Source organism: Vanessa atalanta, chromosome 8 (assembly GCF_905147765.1).
Source record: "Vanessa atalanta chromosome 8, ilVanAtal1.2, whole genome shotgun sequence".
NCBI lineage: Eukaryota > Metazoa > Arthropoda > Insecta > Lepidoptera > Nymphalidae > Vanessa > Vanessa atalanta.
Window position 1 is genome coordinate 12,582,513 of NC_061878.1, and position 21,024 is coordinate 12,603,536.

General features: G+C 31.6%; 3 protein-coding genes across 9 annotated transcripts in view; 1 reads left to right on the forward strand and 2 right to left on the reverse strand.

Annotated features, from left to right (window-relative positions):
* The window catches only part of LOC125065876 (myosin heavy chain, non-muscle), a 58,605-nt gene extending 50,746 nt beyond the window's left edge, over positions 1–7,859 (reverse strand). For all 3 annotated transcript variants that reach the window (XM_047673730.1, XM_047673729.1, XM_047673731.1), the window contains exon 1: positions 7,107–7,859. In XM_047673730.1, the coding sequence (XP_047529686.1) occupies positions 7,107–7,451 (345 nt within the window). In that variant the 5' untranslated portion in view covers positions 7,452–7,859. The remainder of the gene's footprint in view (positions 1–7,106) is intronic.
* Positions 7,860–8,595: 736 nt separating this feature from the next.
* Positions 8,596–12,698, forward strand: LOC125065984 (probable low-specificity L-threonine aldolase 2). Its single transcript, XM_047673852.1, has 7 exons — positions 8,596–9,054; positions 9,535–9,609; positions 9,720–9,886; positions 10,182–10,402; positions 10,513–10,643; positions 11,035–11,183; positions 11,412–12,698. Exons 1-7 carry the CDS (start codon positions 8,850–8,852, stop codon positions 11,586–11,588), a joined length of 1,125 nt encoding a protein of 374 aa, XP_047529808.1. The 5' UTR covers positions 8,596–8,849; the 3' UTR covers positions 11,589–12,698.
* Positions 12,699–12,786: 88 nt separating this feature from the next.
* On the reverse strand, positions 12,787–20,479 carry LOC125065762 (protein C10-like). Of its 5 annotated transcripts, none has more exons than XM_047673571.1 (4): positions 20,228–20,420; positions 19,650–19,887; positions 16,763–16,900; positions 14,578–14,711 (listed from the first exon to the last, which is right to left on the reverse strand). In XM_047673571.1, exons 2-3 carry the CDS (start codon positions 19,864–19,866, stop codon positions 16,767–16,769), a joined length of 351 nt encoding a protein of 116 aa, XP_047529527.1. In that variant the 5' UTR covers positions 19,867–19,887; positions 20,228–20,420; the 3' UTR covers positions 14,578–14,711; positions 16,763–16,766. The 5 variants fall into 5 exon arrangements, with proteins under 5 accessions (XP_047529524.1, XP_047529527.1, XP_047529528.1 ...); XM_047673572.1 differs by lacking the exons at positions 14,578–14,711; positions 20,228–20,420 and adding exons at positions 15,448–16,113; positions 20,433–20,479; XM_047673569.1 differs by lacking the exon at positions 14,578–14,711 and adding an exon at positions 15,448–16,113 and having other exon boundaries at positions 20,228–20,421.
* Positions 20,480–21,024: the final 545 nt, after the last annotated feature.

A 21,024-nucleotide genomic window follows, 5' to 3' on the forward strand; every position in this document is an offset into this window, starting at 1 on the left:
CAAGTTGTAATTAATAAGATCATTATTTTAAGAATATACACTTTTATATATAAAACATTAAATCATTCTTTGTTATCCTTGACGTCAATTAAACTTTATCAAAAGATTTATGATGAACTGATTAAAGCTTAAATTTAAAACCGCAAGACCAATCAATATCGCATCAATTTAAATAAAGTAACAAAGACTCGCACATTCTTCGGTTGTCCTTATTGCACTCTTATATACGATCTTCTACATAATAATTATTAAAAAAAAATTAAAAGTATGAGATAGTCTGAACACGATTTGTGTTCACAATATCGAAATTCGAAACCATTTTAATCTGTGACTAATTACAGCGAAGTTATTTTAAAATAAATTTATTAATATAGGTTCGAGCCCACGTCCACTAGCACGTCAAGTGACTGTTGTCATTAGATACGAAAAGTAATTCTGCTTGTATTAAACCTCCGTATAATAATTAAAATGTCTAAGTCAAGTGATTATATATATAAATATATATAATTAAATAACTTTAATTACTTTAAAAACTTCACAGGCTCAACAATTAGCAATTCCTATTTTTGAGTTATTACTTAGTGTTCATATTTATTAAAATAAAACTTGTGCTGGGTATTGAAAATATGAAAATTCCAAGAGAAAAGCCGTTACATGAGCTGTTTAGTTATTTAAATTAAGTATTATATTCTTAGTGATAAATTATTTACAGGCTGTAAAATTCACAAGCTATAAAATTAAAAGCTCTTGCTAACTTCTTATGGTACAAATGACCGTGCTTCTCCTTTCACCTTGCGGTGGGTCGATTATTGTAAAATGAATGGTAAAACTAATAGACCATAATTTTGTCATGAGGGGAAGTGGAAGGCTTGCCGTCTAGACAACATAAACCTCGCTGTTGCAATCAAAGTGAGTTGGACGTTAAGATGGGCACGCAATTACTTTGCTGTTTAACTACATGCTTCAAAAACATTGAAAATTATTGACAGATATAATAATAATTTAATTCATTACGTACAATAATAAGATCTTACTATTCTATTTTGTTTACATTGCGATTTAAAAAGTGTTCCAAATACCGAATTTATCTCAATACAATTCAAAAAGCACGATTGTGCCAAATGTGCTTATATCAACAATTTAAATGTATTTCTGAATATCAAGGCAAGATAAATGAAAGGAAAATCGGCGTTGGTGAAGATGAAAATAGCACCGATATCATACATCAGTTTGTTAGCTGCTCGATATTGATGGTTCACTCGAGAACAAACGAGTCATTCAGTGTGAATTCGGACACGTGTGAGGCCGAGTTTTAAGTACGTTCAATGTTGACTATCAATTAATAGGCATTCGTGGAACAGACTTCATTCTTTAAAATGCGCCATTTCAATCATAAGCATTTCTATCGTATTTCGACCAATAAAATGTTATAAAAAACTCTTTCAACAAGATCTTTAAATATTGATGATCTTCATTCAAATGTAAAACAAACTATTACATCAGCCGTACGCAAATAATCCATCTGTTGACTATTTCAAACCAATAATATTACGTAGAACAGAATTATGTCTTCAACATAGGCAATTACATGATGAATCGTTTTAAAATAAAACTAGCTTTCAAATGCACACGATATTAAAAGAAGTTGAGAACTTTATTGAAATGAAACGAAACTTGAACAAGTTTAGTAAACATAGTACCCCAAACTTTCCAATTCAATCTCAAGTCGACGTTATTCCGAACAAAATTTAATCGTTGTAATTTTAATTTTAATTCCAAGAACAGTCTCTAGTCATCAAATATATAAAGGCATTTGAAATCGCGACCATCATTTAAGCGACTAAATTGCAAGATACAGGACAGCCGTTTTTCTCGACTCTACTGAAATCTTCAGAATCTTCAATTTTATGCTGGCATTTTACGATTGACGCATTGCCTCACCTGCAGACCGCAGTGCAGATAAAAGGATGAGAAAGATGCTGCAGTGACCAGTCTATACTAAACACAAATACAACGCATTCTATGAAGTAGTTTGTTATTGTTGTTACGTATTGTAAATAAAGGTTATAACTATATTTGCATATTGTTTGCAGACATTTAAGATATAAATATTTTATTAATGTATCATTTTACACAATTTTTAAAGAAACATTTATTATACTTTATAGAAACGGTGTCTTTGCATAAAAAATTGTTCCCCTATTTGAACATTTCACGCTGAAAGCCCGCAGATGGAGAACTTCAAAACAGTTTTAAGTATGGCTCAAAGAGAAATCCTCGATTTCCCCTCCATCCTTAACAACTACCATACGTCAGACATATCCGTTAATACAAACAATCTATTCGCGTCTGAAACTTTCATTTGACCTCGTCTGCGCCCTGTCTACCTCCCCGCGGGAGGCTCGGGAGGGATCGCCAGACTGCAAAGGGTGCATCGAGATACATTCAACCCTATTACCACAACAAGTCAAACAAATAACATTCTTACTGTTTGAAACTTTAAGATCAGAACTGAATGGGTATTTTTCTGCAAAGTTCGCTCTGTGAATGGACCATAGAGTGCTTATAAATCGGTTATGGTACGAGGAAATGTAGCTCTTATTTGGTTACAATACAGCTTACAAAATACATTATTGACGACGAAGAGGTGACTTGACTTTCAGCTGACTTTACAGATTAGGGGAATTGAGTATTTCAACGAAACCACACTTTAAAGATCCAGCGAAGTGACTTAATTATAAGGACTCTGTCCGTATCTACAAAACCAAAAAAACTTGGGTTTTCATTGCGTGCTGCATTTAATTTTATTATTAAAAATACATATGTACCTTCATCAATACACATTATATTTACTAATATTGACTTATGTACATAAAATAAGTAAGGAAGTTAGTGGTGCAAGCCTGCAACCAGTTAAATCTTCGGCTTAGATTCGGGTATTATAACCACCAAGCCATCTTGCACTCATTACTGATTACAGAACTGTATTCGTTTGTTCCTATAAATGTAGCGAGATGTTTTCTAAATGTAATTACCGTATGTATACACTTTACAATAATATTGAAGCTACTAAATAAGCTATGAAATAATTTTAAATATTTTATCTTTACTATCTCGAACGGAGAAGGGTTATCAGCATGACCATCGCGTATCGCATTATCGCGTGACGACACAATCAAACGCATTCGAGTCCTGATAGCCTCAGTCAGGGAGACGTTCTGTTCTATTTTAAACGGCCAACGCGGTTCGCTAACTTAGTCCATTGCTGTTATGCTGATTAAACGGTTTTGCAAGATATTTTTATGTTTATTTTATTCGGAAACGACCATTACGCTAATTAACCATTAAACTTTCTTTAACAACCGGATCAGTTAACAATACAATAATACGAATTTAATTTTACGTTTTTAATATAATTATTTATAATTCGAGAAAATAATTTAGACCAAAATTATATAATGCTGTAGCAAAAAATTTAGTATCTAAAATGAACATGATTTTAAGTAGAAATAAATGTAAAAAAATTAAAGATCTCGCGAAAGTTAGAAAAATATAGTTTTTATCTCTACATATATACAATGTATTGCTGAATACATACGTGTGATAACATATAACAACTAATATAATAAACAGCGTACGATATAAATATTCGTACACTATTTATTACACATTAAAACAGTTTTACGAGACATCGACGCCTCTCGAACGGATATGCGTAATTTTAACCTTTATAACAACATTGCGTAAACATGCGGCTCATTCAACTTTTCAGGGACAAATCTAATTTATCTCCGGCTGGCCTTCTTGCATTTTAACATTTTGCTCGATAGTTTTGGTGTAAATACATAAAGTAATTTACTCCAGCTCCTTCATGACACTTGACTACGACTGCGATGACTCTATACGTTCTTGAAAATACGTTTCGCTTATATATGACGTTAAGATAGGGCCTTTAGAGAATATACTACATAGTCGAGTTATTCTTTTATTACCTACTTTACGCTTTTTATAATAAGAACATAATATTAGCTATCTTTTACTTTGTTTAGGTTTCTACTACGAATCCTTGGACATTGAAGTATGCTCAGTTTTATGGCAGACAGGTCAGTTGTAAGGATTATATAGGATTCATTTAGACGTGAAGTTGAATGTATATTAAATATATTGTATTGAGTGTTGTGATCATTTCAGGGATATATTTTTAGTACATCTACTAATAATTATTAAATGTTTCATAGGCTATTTTCAGTTGTATTTTTTTATTATTTATTATTTGTATATCATAAATAAGTTTTCTCGTATTTATTTTTCATGCGCTGTGCAAGTAGGAGGATTCGAAGAACAAGATCAAGACGGTAAAAGTGTGACAAGAATTAGACGAAGTTTATCGCAAGTACCAGGGCGGCAGAACGTCGGTGGAGGTTAAACGCGGCGCATATATTCGCGTGGGCCGTCCCCCGCTCACCCTACCCCTAATGGGGTCGACGACCGCCGCGGCCGATTCGGCCGACGGCGCGCCTCACCTTGACATTCATCTCGAGCACGCTTTGACCAAACGCTTGAATTAACCCATACAAATCTGAAGTGACATCGACGATCAACCCTTTGGTAATTGCCGGATTTACTATCTATTTATGCGTGGTACAAACTAATAGGTCGAATGGAATATTCTTACAAAACCAATCGCTCGTGTCTACATAATATTTTAACAATCAATCTAACAAGTTATTTATTTGATAACAAAGAAATAAATAAAACTAAATAAATAAAGTAGGTATGATTCACGTAAAAACTTTAACAAACATCTAACTCAATACCAAATACTGCAGGTGATAATTGGAATGCAATGATGGATGACATCATAGCATTTCAAGCAACCCAAAATACAACAGTGTCAATTTTGCATCATTGTAACATTAAACAATGTCATGCAAGAGCATTGAACTATTAAATGATTATATTTAGATAAGATCATTGTTGCTTGATCAGTAGTCTCAAATTAAAATAGCAAAGGTACTACGAATTCAACCAAAACATATATACGCGACTTAGTGATGACCGGTAGTCTCAATACCAGATTTGCAGTAAATGAATAAGTTTTTTGGCGCCGGCCTAAACCGCAGTGTGCCATTAATCAGCACAACTCAATGGAGCGTAAAATCCTTTAATTTGAATGACAAAGGTGCTCGTTCTGTTCATTTGCGAGCGGCGACCGCCGACGAGTCCGATTGTTCAGCCCAAACACTGCTTTAAGGCATACATGTCATGGTGTATACCATTAAATCTCGCGATTTTTCCTCCACATATATTTTGTTACAACAGAGAACATACGAAAACATTTTTTTTAAATAGTGGGCTAATAGTGTGAAGTTATCTATTTAGAAAATGCATTGTTAATAAAGTTGCAATGGAATGGGGTAACTGTAACTGTTACTGTTAATTTAATTTATTTTAAATAATTTTGATTCAATCAAATCCAGTATAAATCTTTTAATTAATAATTTCAAATTAATAAATAAAGAAATTGACAGGCTAAATAATATTTCTATATCAAAGACTTCAAAAATTATAAGAAACATTTTGTTCGTAATTTTTAAATTAAAAAAATATTTTATTTATTCACTTGTAGAAATAATATACAGTTCTTTAAACTTTTAAAAATATTTTCTTTTCTACAATGGAATGACATCAATGAAGGTGTGTGATAAATATTTATTTACTTTGAAACTTACAGAACTATATTCGACTTAGTAAATGTAGACCTTAAGATAAATATTATTTTTTTAACAAAAACATAATACAAGCTTCAAAATTCCTTCAATTAATTAACAATTAACAACCAAAAAATATTGGAACGAAGGTGAGATAAGTGGAAATCAAATAAAATTATCTAAGAGGCAAAATGAGTCAGCCTTAACTGATAACATAACAATATCCATTAACAGCGCCTTAATAAATTCTTTAAAAAAAATCATACTCTCATGCTCATGATAAGCCAGCCTTAGCATTTTTTTATTTTAAAATATGTACCTAAATATACTGACAAATAAGCCAAATGATAAGTGACCTCACATCTATAAGCACTCTAAGAAATCCTAAATAACCCGTGTCAATGCACAGCCAGCCTTTGGAACTGAGATGTTATATACCTAATGCCTGTATTTACACTGGCTCACTAACCCTTGAGACTGGAATACAACCATGCTATTGGTATTTGGAGGTAGAATATATATGATGAGTGCATACCTACCAAGCAGGCTTGCACAAAGCCCTACTTTCAAGTCAAATAATAAGCTGAACATGTTTTAGACAGCAACATTTAATAAATTAACTTTGAATTTACATTAAGGACTTAAGAACAGAAATATTAGTAAAAAGTTAAAAACCAATATGATGTAAAACATTAATCACTTTTTTTGTGATAAACAAAAATGAATTTTGATAGAATTCTTATTATGTAATTATATATATTATTACACATAATATTACTCATGCCAATGTTAATATGATCTCATCTTTACTGCTAAAGAAAACGATTTGAGTATATTTTCCTTATTTGGAATTTTGTCTAAATTTAGACACTCGTTTGGGAATATTTAATTTATAGAAAATTTACAAATTTGGTTGGAATGGCTACATTATATTTTTCCTTTCTAAATAATCATAAAATCAATGTAACATTTCAACAATTGTGGCAAATAAATAACCTATTGTAAAATAACCCAAGCCTATTACATCTCGCTTATAAGAAATACAATAGAACATAATGCCAAAATGGTTTACTTTAACATGAACTCTAATGGCATTATTCATTGTAACTTTGGCTATTAGCAATAACTTTAAATGATTTATAAATATCTACTTAAGTGTCATTAATTAATGTGATCATTATCTTATTCTTAATGTTAGTACTTTATTAATGACTTATTGGCACATAGGAATTTATTTCTACCTACATATTTGTTTTTTTAGGTACATTGTATTTTTGTTATACGGTTTCTTGAAAATATTACTATTATAATTATTTTAAGTTTTTCAATTGATTTGTTATTAGAAGCTATTTTTTGTTAGTTTAGTTTGTTTATTAGATAGGAAACTATACTTACATAGATAAGCCCAGAATAGTATCTGTCTTTGATGTTATGAAGAACGGAAGCTTCATTGAGGCAAGTCAGTTCTGCCATATCTTCTACTTTGTCAAACTTTGGCGGATTCATCTTTTGAATATCATCCCTTGCCACCAGGATCCTCTTCCCCGACTCCGCGATCTCCACTTCCATTTCATCTCCACGGTCTGCCTTGATTCCCGCTGCGACAAAACCTTGGGATTCATGCGGAACCCACACCAATCTCTTTTGGGTCCACTCGGCCTGCGTCGCCGGGTCATTGAAACTGTTCCGATCGACTGACAGGTACCGGAGCTCCGGGTCGTTTCTATCCATGTCCACCATCGCGCCCAATCACGCCGCGCGACCCTTACGATAACCTAACACCGGCACTGTATACCACATTAAACGGTCGCACAGACCGACACACCACACAACACGTTGTTAAAAACCACCGGCTCTTATTCGTGTGCCGGAGAGGCACGACACGTACAAAATGACGACTACGACTGAGACTGACAAGAGTGACAGCGGCAACGGTTACAATTGTAGGAGGGATGGACCGGTCGACGCCCGAATTCACGTTTCGTCCAAAATATGTACAACGTTTTCGTTGTTCAATTAGACTGCAACGTCAACACAGGAATTAATTGAATTCTTGGAACACTTTAAATTATTATGAACTTTAATAATATAGAGCACTATTTACGATAGAAAAATAGTCTTAGTTGAAACGACAAGTAACTCCAATTCTACTAGTTTTTGACACAAAAGTCGAGTGTGTTGAATAGTAGCTAATAAAATTCTGACAATTACGTATTACCGTTAAATTCTGTTACTGTGATTGGCAGCTTATTACATTGAAACATTCTAATTTTCAAGTGGCCAATAGGATTTACTTATTTTTGCAAAGGTGTAGTTTTTTGTAATTGAAAACAAATATTTCTGTTAAGGATATGTTCAATTTAAGAAAATGTAATTTTAGTTCTAACATCACATTTTCGGCGTAATTTCATGTATTGCTATAATAGAGACTTGGACATAAGACTAAAACAAAGATTACTATATTGTTAGATAAACATGATGTAAATATAAAAAAAAACAATGTATTTTGATTGTTAAGTATTTAGAATAGTTTATAAATGCAATTTTTTCATAATTCACATATTTATTATTAAAGTTAATATTTTTAAGTGGATGTTGATATGTACAACTAAAACAAAAAACATGTGTTAATAATAAATTAAACTTAAAATATTATTGATATTCTAAAAAAAGGATCACCCATTACCTATGGATTATTTTAAAAGATTTCATTAGATCCCTAAACGTATACTAATTAAATAAAAGTGTACATCAATTGTGTTTAACTTTGTCATTTTCTTGAAATATTATTTGGCATTTATTTCATAGCAATAAAGCAGATTTTTCTTTAACATCCACATTATTCAATTCAACCAACATTTGACAATGACAAATGACAATTGTAAAAAGGCTGTTTTAGGAAGAGCGACGGAACTTCCCACAAAATTATTTATTATTTAAGAAATACTCTACCTATTTTTATCACATTTAAGAAGTCAAAGTTCATAGTGTTTTAAATTGATAATACTGATATGAAGTGATATTGAAAGAATAACTTATTGTAACACAGGAACGCAACGATACATACTACTAGGATCCCTAAAATTCAAAACTTGATATACATTAAACGTTATTACTGTAATTTATATTGTATAAAATATGGCGTTTATTGTGGATTTGCGGTCTGATACCGTCACTAAGCCTACCAAATCTATGATGCATGCAATGGTGAATTCTGCTCTTGGAGACGATGTATTTGGTGAGGATCCCACTGTGAACGCTTTGGAGAGTAAAGTAGCAACTTTATTAGGAAAGCAAGCGGCATTATTCGTACCCAGTGGTACTATGGCTAACCTTATTGCAAGTAAGTTATGACCTAATATTTTTGAATCCATTAAGTTATATTCATTATATAATTAACAACTTTGCAATATAACAAAAAAAAAACTGTGCACAAAATATAACCATATTATTGTTTATTTAAATTATGTTACCTAGAATAGGTAAGTAAAATAAATTTCACTCTTAATTATCAAACATAAGCCTACATAACTAGTCTATAAATGAAGTCAACCTTTAAGCAAGGAGAGAAAACTTACTCATCTTTATTTTAACTCTATCTTAATATTAATCGATTAGGGCATTGGCTAAAACTCACAGTGGTGCATTGTGCAGTCTTCTCCAAACGTCTGATGATGCCCTTAGACTTGAAGTCACTTGATTTGCTCTCTACTTAGAGAAACAAATTTAATTATTTTGTTTTTAATTCTGTCTACTCAACAAGAATAATATGTATATTCCATTTATTTGTTTTATGTTTATAAATTTATAAACTTTTTTGCAGTAATGGTACATTGTAATAAAAGAGGTTCAGAGGCAATTGTCGGTAATCTATCACACATTTTCAAATATGAACAAGGTTAGTAGACTTGTAAAACTTTTATTTTATTAAAAATATATAATGTGTTCCAACTTCAGTGTCCATAATTATATTGTAAGTTTTATTATTGATAATTCTTTGTTTTACAGGTGGTGCGGCTCATGTTGCAGGAGTTCTATTAAGTACTATTCAAAACAAACCAGATGGAACTTTTGACTTGCAAGAGTTGGAAAGTAAAATTCGAGGTTCAGATATCCATGAAGCGATAACATCTTTGATTGCCATCGAAAACACTCACAATGTTTGTGGAGGGAAGGTGATAACTTTATAATCTAATATAACCATTAATCTAAGTAACCATTTAAAAATACTATTAAATTTGAATTTATTTAATAATCATTTGGTCTACTAAACACTGAAACAATTTTCATATAGGATGATAATACATAATCACAGAATAAATTTAAGAAATTACTCTAGGTTTTATTGTACTTTTATTTATTATACATACTTAGTCTTTATAGTCAATAAAAATAAAAATCTATTATGAGCATATGATTTTTATTCTGTACCTTAATATGGAGGCTTGCAACACTGAATATTTTTTTTAGGTTTTGCCACTCCAGTGGATAGATGATCTCGCAGAGCTCTGCAAGAAGCATAACATACCCCTACATATGGACGGAGCTCGACTGCTGAACGCCAGCACGTATTTGGAGGTGCCGGCCGAGCGAATCGTACGAGGCTGCGACAGCGTGTCGCTGTGTTTCAGCAAGGGACTGTCCGCGCCCGCGGGCTCCGCACTCGTGGGCTCCTACCATTTCATAAAGCAGTACGTTACTCCCTCAGTGCGGATAGCTGGTCTCAAAATTAAATTAAAAGAATATATGATGAGAATGGTCATTAGTCTTGCGTAACACGATGGTGCCGTGCGGCGCGCAGGGCGCGGCGCGCGCGCAAGATGCTGGGCGGCGGCATGCGGCAGGCCGGCGTGCTGGCGGCGCCGTGCGCGGTGGCGCTGGACGACGCGGCGCTGGCGCTCGACCACCGCCGCGCGCGCGTGCTGGCGGACGGTAGGCCCGCGCCGCTCCTACTCTTTGCCGGCTTTGAGGGCTTACCGAGCCCTTCAACTGGAACACGACAATACCAGGCATTGCTGTTTGGCAGTAGAATGTGTGATGAATGGGTGGTGACTACCTAATCGGGTTTCCACAGAGCCCTATTGGTGATAGTTTTGGAGAAGCACGATTTCTCTTACACAATGTTTGTGTATCTGTTATTGTTACTTAGCGTTTGCTTCAAATGCGCCTAGATTAACAATTTTTCGACCTTTAATAAACGAATAATGAAAGTTCCATATCATTTGGAATAATGTAAATCTGTAACAAATTAACAGACAAAACGTACGTCCTTACGTTTCTATTCTATATTAAGATTATACGTTTCTATTCTATATTTTCCAAGTTATCCACGGCCTCTTCCTCAAGACGTTCTCCGTGGACGTCGAAGGTCAGCACACAAACATAGTGCTGGTGCGGATTTCCGAAAATAGTCCTCTGAATGCGGATCAAGTGCTGCAGAGGCTGGCACAAATATGTTTGGCTGAAACTCAGGTATGCTTGACCAGTTCAATTACTTTATAAAAAAATATTAAATTACTTACTCTGTTCTCTGTAAATTGGTGTTGCATGGAATATTGCTTACGGCACCAATGTCTATGAGCAATGGTGACCTGGTGATAGTCAACCTACCTATTATATACAAAAGAGCAAATTATTAAGAAATGTTTTAGTTTAAGAAAAATATTTTTTTTTTAAATTAAGTTTTTATTTAATAATCAGGGAAGTTGTAAAACTACGAACGACGAAGGCGTGATAGTCAAAGCGATATGCTTTAATGACAAAACTCTGAGGTTCACACTTCACCGTGAGATACAGGACGAAGAACTCTGGCTGGCCATCATGAAGATCACTTATGTGTTCAAGGAGTTGGACGCTGCTCATCCTGTAAAGAGCTAAAGCAATAGACCCATTATAGAACACGACCATCGACCATAGACAAATGATATTTCTATATATTATTGTTGAAATACGTATATTTTCCCGAATATAAATCTATTGTATCTATACATATAACACTGTCTAAATATTATTTATTCTATTATATCTAATTATATGCAAACTAAACCTATAATTTTAGGCGTGGTTCCGTACTATTACTATTCAGTTTGAAGACTCTTGGCTAAATTAAATTTTACACCCCTATACATATGTTATATGCATTTGTTGATAAATTAATATTTTATTTCAAATTAAAAATACGTAAAGTTTATATTATATAATATATTTGAAGAAATAATTATGTATTTTGTTGTATTGTTTAGTTGTTTATTCTTTGTAAAATTGTGACAAGCCACGTTTGTGCCAATACGCTGGTTATTTACATAAGAACATTCTCAAATATAAATTTGCTCAATATAATGTTAAGTTTTTGATTGTATTACATAATTATTGTTATGTAATAGTTTTGTCAGTTGGAATTTGTAAAGGTTATGTCGACGCTATATGACGTGTCCATTTAAAGTATCTAAAAACGAATTTAATTATATATTACCCTGTATAATGTTTAAATAAGAAATTGCTAATGGAATAATTTAAAGATAAGTTACTAAAATTTTTTTAATAAGATTTTCTTTATTAACCTTTGTGGTTTGGACTCTGGTAAATCCAGAGTATTTTCCTCATTTTTTATTTAAGTATGAGTTTTTATTATATGACAATAGATGGAGATATAGTAACTACGTTACTAATAATAGTTTTTGAGCTAACAAATCAATACCTTACTTTTTTTAAGTCACATTATATTGCATGACTTCGATATTTGAGAAACGTATTTTTTATTATGACGCTTTTCAAATACGACTCGTAGACGTTTCTACCATACGTAAGCAAAATATTCGTTGATACATATATTTGGTGCTGGATGCATAGTTAGAGTTACTTATTGGTAGGTAGGTAGGTATTCCTAAAGGTGAATATTGTCAATTAAAAACTTTTGGATAATGTATATCTTGTAAGTTAAATTTACATGACATTGTAATTCGTGGTGTTGCTATAAGTAAAATATAAAATTTTTGCAATATATCTTTTAAAGTGAATTATAAAAAAATGTATATGTACTTGTTATTTACTTGAAAAGTTAAATAAAACTTCTAAAACAGTTTAAACGTTTATTAATTAGTGTTAACATTTAATATCATCAAAAAGGGATTATTAGTAACTAGGAAAAATGAGAATATTTCTTAATTTATGTAAAATATTTTTTTCTTAAAAATAAAAGATTCCAATATTCGATTACGCTTATTCATAATAACAAATATATAACGACTCCGATAAAACAACTTAAAACCTTTTTATCGAACGATCTCTCAATGGTGTCCCTTACTTTGACAATCACTAGCCGTACATAATTTCAAATACTTACTTAATTACCTTACATTTAATTTAAATAAAATATATTTTTGGCAATCATACAGACAAACAAAAGAGATTTTTTCTATAATTGTAAACAAATTCTCAAGCTTACTATTACAACTTATATCTATGACAAAAAGATCCAAAGTTACAACTCATATTACAAATGTTATTATGGCAATTTCCTATTTATAGCATATTCCAACGACAGTAGTAAAGATAAAGAAACGTTGACCTTGAACTGGAATGACGTCACTGGTTGAGATCTAAAATAAATAATCTACGAAATGGAGGAGGAACTGCAAAAATTACGGTCTTATAGTACTTGTATTAAGTTGTTAAATTCAATAGTTTTGTATTATGAATAAACATATATTCATCTCATTCATCCTTAAAAGGGAGGCCTTTGCCCAGGAGTGGGACGTTAACACGTTACTTGTTGTTGATTTTAGAAACATCTAGTTCAAAATATAGCAGAGCTATTAGCAAATCGCATGGAATATTTAAAACTACGGTTCGTTTACCTTTACTCATTCTGCCATTGGAATATAATACAGTAATTACTTTCAAAATTTACAATGAATATTGTTCACTCCAAACCCTGTACAGCTCTTGAGGATCGTCGTAGCCGTGAGACGCGATCACGTCGCGATAACCCTCAACACTGTATTTCTTCTTATAGAAATAGAACTTAGAGCAATGTGTCGGTTCTAAGCCAATCTTTTTCGCCAGAATACCTAAATAGATATCGTCGAAGCGGAAATGTTTAACGAATAAACTCCCCGCGTACATTATTTTCATAACACGGTTGGACACAACGAACGCGCCCGCCGTGACGTACGGCGGCCACTTATTCCACGGATACTCCTCTAAGCTAACGTGCCACTTGCTCGAGCGAAAACGCTGAGGCGAGGAATTGAATACGTAACCCGCAAAAATGATCTTCTGACCTTCGTGGTGTAACATCACCGAGTCCCTGTCTCCCTTGCTCCCGTGCATTGCTATTCGGTTCTCCGGCGCTTCATAATCAACGTACTTCAAGAGATTCTTGACCGATATATACATGTCGTCGTCAGTGAATAAGTAGTTGTCAGCGTTCGAACAGTGGTCGAAGAGCCAACGGAAAGACATCATCGTCTTGATCGTATTGTTATAGTAACTGTCGTGGAAGTCCACCTGGATGATGTCCTTGAATATTGCCACCTCTTCGTCTATCCTTTTCTGCAGCGGTGATTTAACCTCGTCATCGATACCGACGAAGAACAAAATCCGTACTATCTTTCCCATTATCAATTTTTCTTGGCCGTAAGTTTGCCGAATACCGTTTCGTTTATCAAAATTACCCATCGCCGATTTGACGACGATGAACAAGTCTAGTCTTTCCAGAGTCATACATTTTATTGAATTTGTTAGAAATTTGTACGGATACACATTAATCGGCGGGTGCGCCGGCTTCTTATTATTGAGCACCTTGCTGATCAATGGCTGAATGTTTACATCTAGAGGGTAGTGGAACTCTGTATCAAAGCTCTTAGTGTACATATAGTCACTCACACCGAAGAAATAGTAAACATACATAAGAACACACACAATCACAATAAACTGGTAGCATTTTCTTCTCCTCATCTTTAGTTATTCGAGATTTCTTTATCACTTAATAATTGTTTCCTGAAAATAAATGTCCGATATTTAATCACTATATATAATCAAATAAAATGTCGAAAATTTTAACCGCACTATTGCGGGTAGTCTTCTAATATGCGATACTGCCATTGCCATTTCCCTTTAGTTCTAAATAAGAGAGAACTAACCAAGAACAAAAAATAAATATTTGTATTTAAGAAGTAGATGACACTAATGACAATTGAAAATGTTTGCATAGGAAAAAAGAAAAAAATTGTTAATCTAGGAATTATTCTGGTATATTTATGTATCTTTTAAATAGACCGCGTTGTACATAAATGTTCTAAAGATACAAATAAAATCTTGTGAAATATCTTTGTGCATGACATTACAATCATGCAGATATCGGCTTAGTATCGCTGTTACTATAAGAATATATTTTTTTAAGCTTAATGGGTGGGAATATATCAACATAACACGGTTCAATCACAAAGATGTCTGTCCAACATTGGAAAAACCACAAAATATAGGAATATTAAAAAACAATGATACTAGTGTTGGTTACCTCAAGGGTACCGTGAATGTCGTGTCACAAACTGCAATTACCGATAACACCATACTTCAGACATCTTATCAAGCAGAGTATTTGTATTCTCCTCAAAATGATAAATAGAACACACATTATGTACTACTTAAAGTACAACAGTTTAGCACAGACGACAGAGATAACACTAATGCGTATACTATGCGTATACATGCGGATGGATTAAAAAAAAAAATAGGCAGTTTAAAAATATAAAGTTTATTATATATATCAATAGATCGTGTACAAAAAAAATATGACTAATATACGACTCTATAGTTTTATTTTGCATTTTTTATCAGTGCATTAATCGCTTAGAATTGTGCGTCACAGTAAAATACAAGTACTTAAACTCTGTATTCTACCAAACTGCAACAGTATAGTATTTATAAAGTTATGACCACACATACGAAGGAATTTCAATGTTTTGTTAAAAGATAAATAAACTGTACTGAAATTATGATGATTTCTTTATCACTCAATGGTAACTGATAAACTCTGTGTAGTTAAAAAATATTTACCATTTCTTCCGAATGGGATCTATGTTATGTCCTCTGTGCCTTTATTATAAATATAAAAGTATTGCTGTTCGGCGGTAGAATAATTAGTTAGCAGTGGGGTGACTTATCTAAATGGCAACTGAATGGTACCACTATTGAAGGAAATTTTGTTAAAATTCCAAATAATGTTAATCCAAATTGTCACCACAGACTATAGTAACTGTTAAGTACGACCTCTTTTATAGTTGTTTGCTACTTTAAAATATATAAGTGTTGAAAAAACAAATAATTTCTTTAATTTAATAAAATAATAAAATATAAGCATTATACAGGAAACTGAAGCAATGAGATGATCTGCTGAGCCCTATAACAAAATTATTGACAAGTGATTAATACGAAATGGAACACTTAAAATTACATTAGTTTATTTATGAGCATTTAATGATAATTGTTAATTAATGTTCATAATGAATCATGTTGTATTAAATTTGTTATTGTTGAAGCGGCATTATTAGGTTTGTTAATCGCGTGGAATATTTACGATATATTTTTCATTTCATACAGGACTATCTTTTGGAATTCAAAGATAACAAAAAAAAAAAAACAAACGCATCGAACATAGAGCCGATTTCCAGTAGGCTAGGAACAAAATATATACATATATATATATATAATCGTTAATAAAAATATACACAAATATATTTAGGCTCAAAATTTATTTTTCTTTGTAATTGACCCGCATAGTTCCTCTTATAAATACAAAAATGTATTTGTTGCGTTGCTGGTGACTGAGAGATGTTCATTTCATGGAGCACACACGTCAACGAAACCGCATGCAAATATATACTTTTAATCCCGAAAAAATTACATGAGTACATCCAGATAAATTCAAAAAAAAAAACAAAACTTCGTCTGTGTGGATACTTACTTACACATATATATATATATATGTATATGTATGTATGTGTAGGATATAATGCAATTTGAAAAGTTGCCGTCAGTGTATCACTCACCGATTTACAAGGAAGTATCCACAGTGGAGCTGATGGAGACGGGAGGCAAGTAATGACTTCGGATCTGGCTGTGGAGACGCGCAACCTCATTATCCATACTTTCCATTTCTCGCACGAGCTGCGTGAACTGAACAATTCCTGAAACACACGTAATTCATTTACACATACAACGAATAATACTTACTACATAGTTCTATATTTAAAGAAAATCCCAATCCATTTTCCAGCTTTACAAATTTATCCCTCTATTATCGATTATTGATTTTCTATATTTGAAACGCAATTTCCTGTTGCCACGGTTTATGCTTCGTTTATTAAACAATAATACAGTTCATTTAATAAAATCCAAGTGTGCCTGTATGCAATATAAAATACTATTCAAAACGATGAATTTTAAACAGTCTAGTCTTTTTAAAAAGTACGTTGAATTATATGAAGACTATTTTCACGTAGCTGCACTTGAAACATGCAAAGCGCATGTGTGCGCAAAGAATGCTGCCAGTATTTTATCACTCCCAATTTAATTTAAGGCGTTTATGTTTAATTAATTAAATGCAACTAAAAATCGACAAAATCACTATCAAATATATATCTCGTTTACTAATCTCATATTAAAAGTATAAAAGTGAAATGTTTATTTTTTAAATTATACACACAAAGGTTTTATTTATTGTGACAATATGTAATTTGTATCGATATTCGAGATGCAGGCGCGATTGCAAGGACAGTTGAAATGTCGAGATATAGCATCGAGAATATGGGACTGAGATTGGATCTAGCCACTAGTAGTGAACATCACACAATGGAATATGAATATATGGTCAATTTTTAAATCATATCATTAAAATGAGCACCAGTTGCAACCTTAAAATGAATTGACTCAAAAAAAAAACAACAAAATATTTTTTTCTACAATTACAATCCCATAAATCCCTATCGCCAAATTTCATAGAATAGTTAGTCCCTTTCAAAAAATAAGAAAAAAATAAACAGTTAGTTTCTCCATGTGACAACACTAATTCCATATGTACCTGTATGAGCAAGCTCAATAAAAGGATGTACAAATATAATACTATTAAACGATATATATATATTTTTCGCAAAAGACTGTTTTTCTTTGATTCGTTATTTTATCGTATTTAACCCTTTCAAGGGCTAATGACATGTATGCGTCATCCATTGATGATACACATCAGGTATCATTATACCAGTTGAGATGCCAATGACAATAATTTGCTTTTGTGTTCCTATAAATGAATTTTAAAAATATCCTATCGATATTGTATGCGGCATGTACATGTTTTCCAACACGGTCATAAAAACTGTGGTCTTTGTCCAGGTATGAACCTTCAAAAAGATTCAGAAAGATCCATAAGTTACGATTCTAATTCCACCAGGGCTTAATATTGGCATTCATTTATATAATATCATTATAGATTATAGAAATGGATTTTTTTATTAAGTTTAAAGTATAAAATTATAAATCTATGTTATTGATAAGAGCTCAATTTTATTAACTATATAAATTTATATTGCCATTAAATAAATTTGTTGTAACATTCAAATGGTTGAAAAACATCAGAATTGGCATCAAAGCAAAAAACTATATATAGAAAAAAATAATTTTAAAATGTCCGTTTTCTTTATTTTAAAAATTTCTATTATCAAACTCCTGGTCAGATACAAGTCAGTTAGGTCAACATCTATAAATTAAAAATCTATTACAAAAATTCCATCTTTACAATTCCATTACCCAATGAAGTTTAATAAAAATTATATATAATAAAGAAATAACTGTTATATCATTTTAAGAGAAATTAAATAATTTTTAGGGAACAGTGACTATTTCATTCCATGATGCAATATATTAATGACACAATTAGTAAGAGTTATGTTAATTAACATGTTAAATAGATTTTTAATATCATAATAATGATTGTTAATATCAAAAATATTCAAAGTGATATAGCGAGTATCGCAATTTTAAATGATTATAAATGTGATTTTAATTGATTTAACATTTAGTAGAAATTGTGTAATTTTTTCTAATCATTTCTTTGAACAATGTCATTATCTATCTGTACCTACGGTAATTGTAAAATTTTTATGACCCTGTACTTTTAACGTAGAATTTTTAAAAAAATATTTTCATATAAAAAGAATTTGAGATAATTTTTGTTTATATCATTAATACTACTAGACTACTAGTAACCGTGGTTTTGCTCATGTGTTGGAGGGAGGGTGAGGGGTAGCATTTATCAGGTGTTAGGTATAAAAATGTATGCACTAACTGGAGGTATTAGCTATTTCCATAACGCAAGTGCTTTAGCTACTTACATTGGGATCAGAGTAATATATGTGATGTTGTCCAATATTTCTATTTATATATTTATATTTATTTCATAATAAAAATTTCACTAAATCCTGTACAGCGAGGTGGCCGTTAAAATGTAACAGACTACTTTTATTATAATATTTATTACTAAAGGCATGTATTGCTGTTAACATGTGAATTCCACCATAAAAATATAAATCAAATTAAATTTGAAGTGCTATACTTTATGCTATCATAATTAAATAATACCCATCCACTCTATCTTTCATTTCATCACTCTTTCGGTGGCATACCATTCATCCTTTCTCATTACAAATGCAATCAATAAAAATATATTCCATTATTCTCAAACATCATAATAACTATTTAATTTTATCAGTATTCAATAATCAAGTCAAAAACTTATATTTCTGGTAAAAGATGAGGAAACAATGAGAATTACACATTTACATACATTTTTAATTGTGGTATGAGCAAAGGCATGTTAAAATACTATGTTGTAATATAAATGCTATTAAAAAATGGTATTTATAAAATTTGTATGTACTTTACCTTCCCTGGATCCAGCAAATCCATGACGCTTAATAGTTTCCATTTCAATCTGGACTACCATTGGAAAGACCAGTTGCATCATCTTTAACATCTCATTACCAGCAGCTTCCTTAGCCTCATCCAACTTAGATGCATAGTCCGGTGACTCCAAAGAATCAATCACTTCACTGAGTATTGTTCTAACAGTCTGAACTGTTACATTTGGGGGCGAAGCCATATTTATTCACTTTCATTTGCTCTAAAAATAAATTATAAGTTAAGTAAAAAATACAGTCAAAATGTAATGGCACTTGAGCTAGTAGTTTTATTATAAATATAAGCATGTTACAAGAATAACAACAATAAAACTACCTTTTTTACGAATTATCTATAGAAAATCCGTACATCTAAAAAAAAGGGTACAGTGATCATTGAAAAAAATGACATCCTAGGTCAAATCTTAGTAAATTATAGAGAATAAAAGACTAAACTAATAAAATGTATCCTATTTAACCTTTATAAAAAGTAAAGTAAACCTATATAATGTCCTTTGCATTCATATAAGTCTAGTCTTAATAAATAAATAAAGAGTTATGTACCTTTAACTTTTAGAGCCAGTAATGTATGAATGAAATTTGAACTACTATTAATTGTTTCACGTATAAACTAAATTGTTAGCTTCCATTTAATAATTTAGTAGATATATTTTTATAAGCCTAATTTTAAATGCTTTTGCTTAACTGATACTCAAAGAGCATAATTTATTTTATAGAAAAAATATTTAAAAAAGGAAATTGTCATTACTCATTATCATCAGGCTAAGGCTCGTACTTGTAGTGAGTGAGACAGTGAGTAGTGACGTTCGAGTCGGTCAACTCGGTCAAACCGCAAAATGAGAATCAAGATGTAAAAAATCATAAGGATTAAATTTTAAAATGTATGTTTTAAAATGTAATGCAGGATCATAGCTAGAACTACCACTGGGTAAAAAATTATCTGGGTAAAATTTAAATTATCGATCCTAAGTTTACCGCATCAAATAAAAAATCCGATATATTTTTTAAAAGTTTTGCCAGGTTTCAATAAACATATATCATATCGTTCTTAAGGTATTTTAAATAATTTTTTTAACATAATGCCGAAAGATTACATTAGAATTTAGTATCCTAATAATATATCTTTATTATAAAATAAATACTAACAATCGAAGAACATGTTTTGTAAAAAAATCTATATTAAAATACTATCATCTTTAATAATACAGCCATTACTTAATCGAGTATTAATAACTTATTACTAAAGACTCTTTTTAGCGATTGCTAATGAGATTTTTATTGTGTCGATAAAATAATAATTAAAAACAAAACCAGTCGTGGATTCAAGATTTTCGTATGGA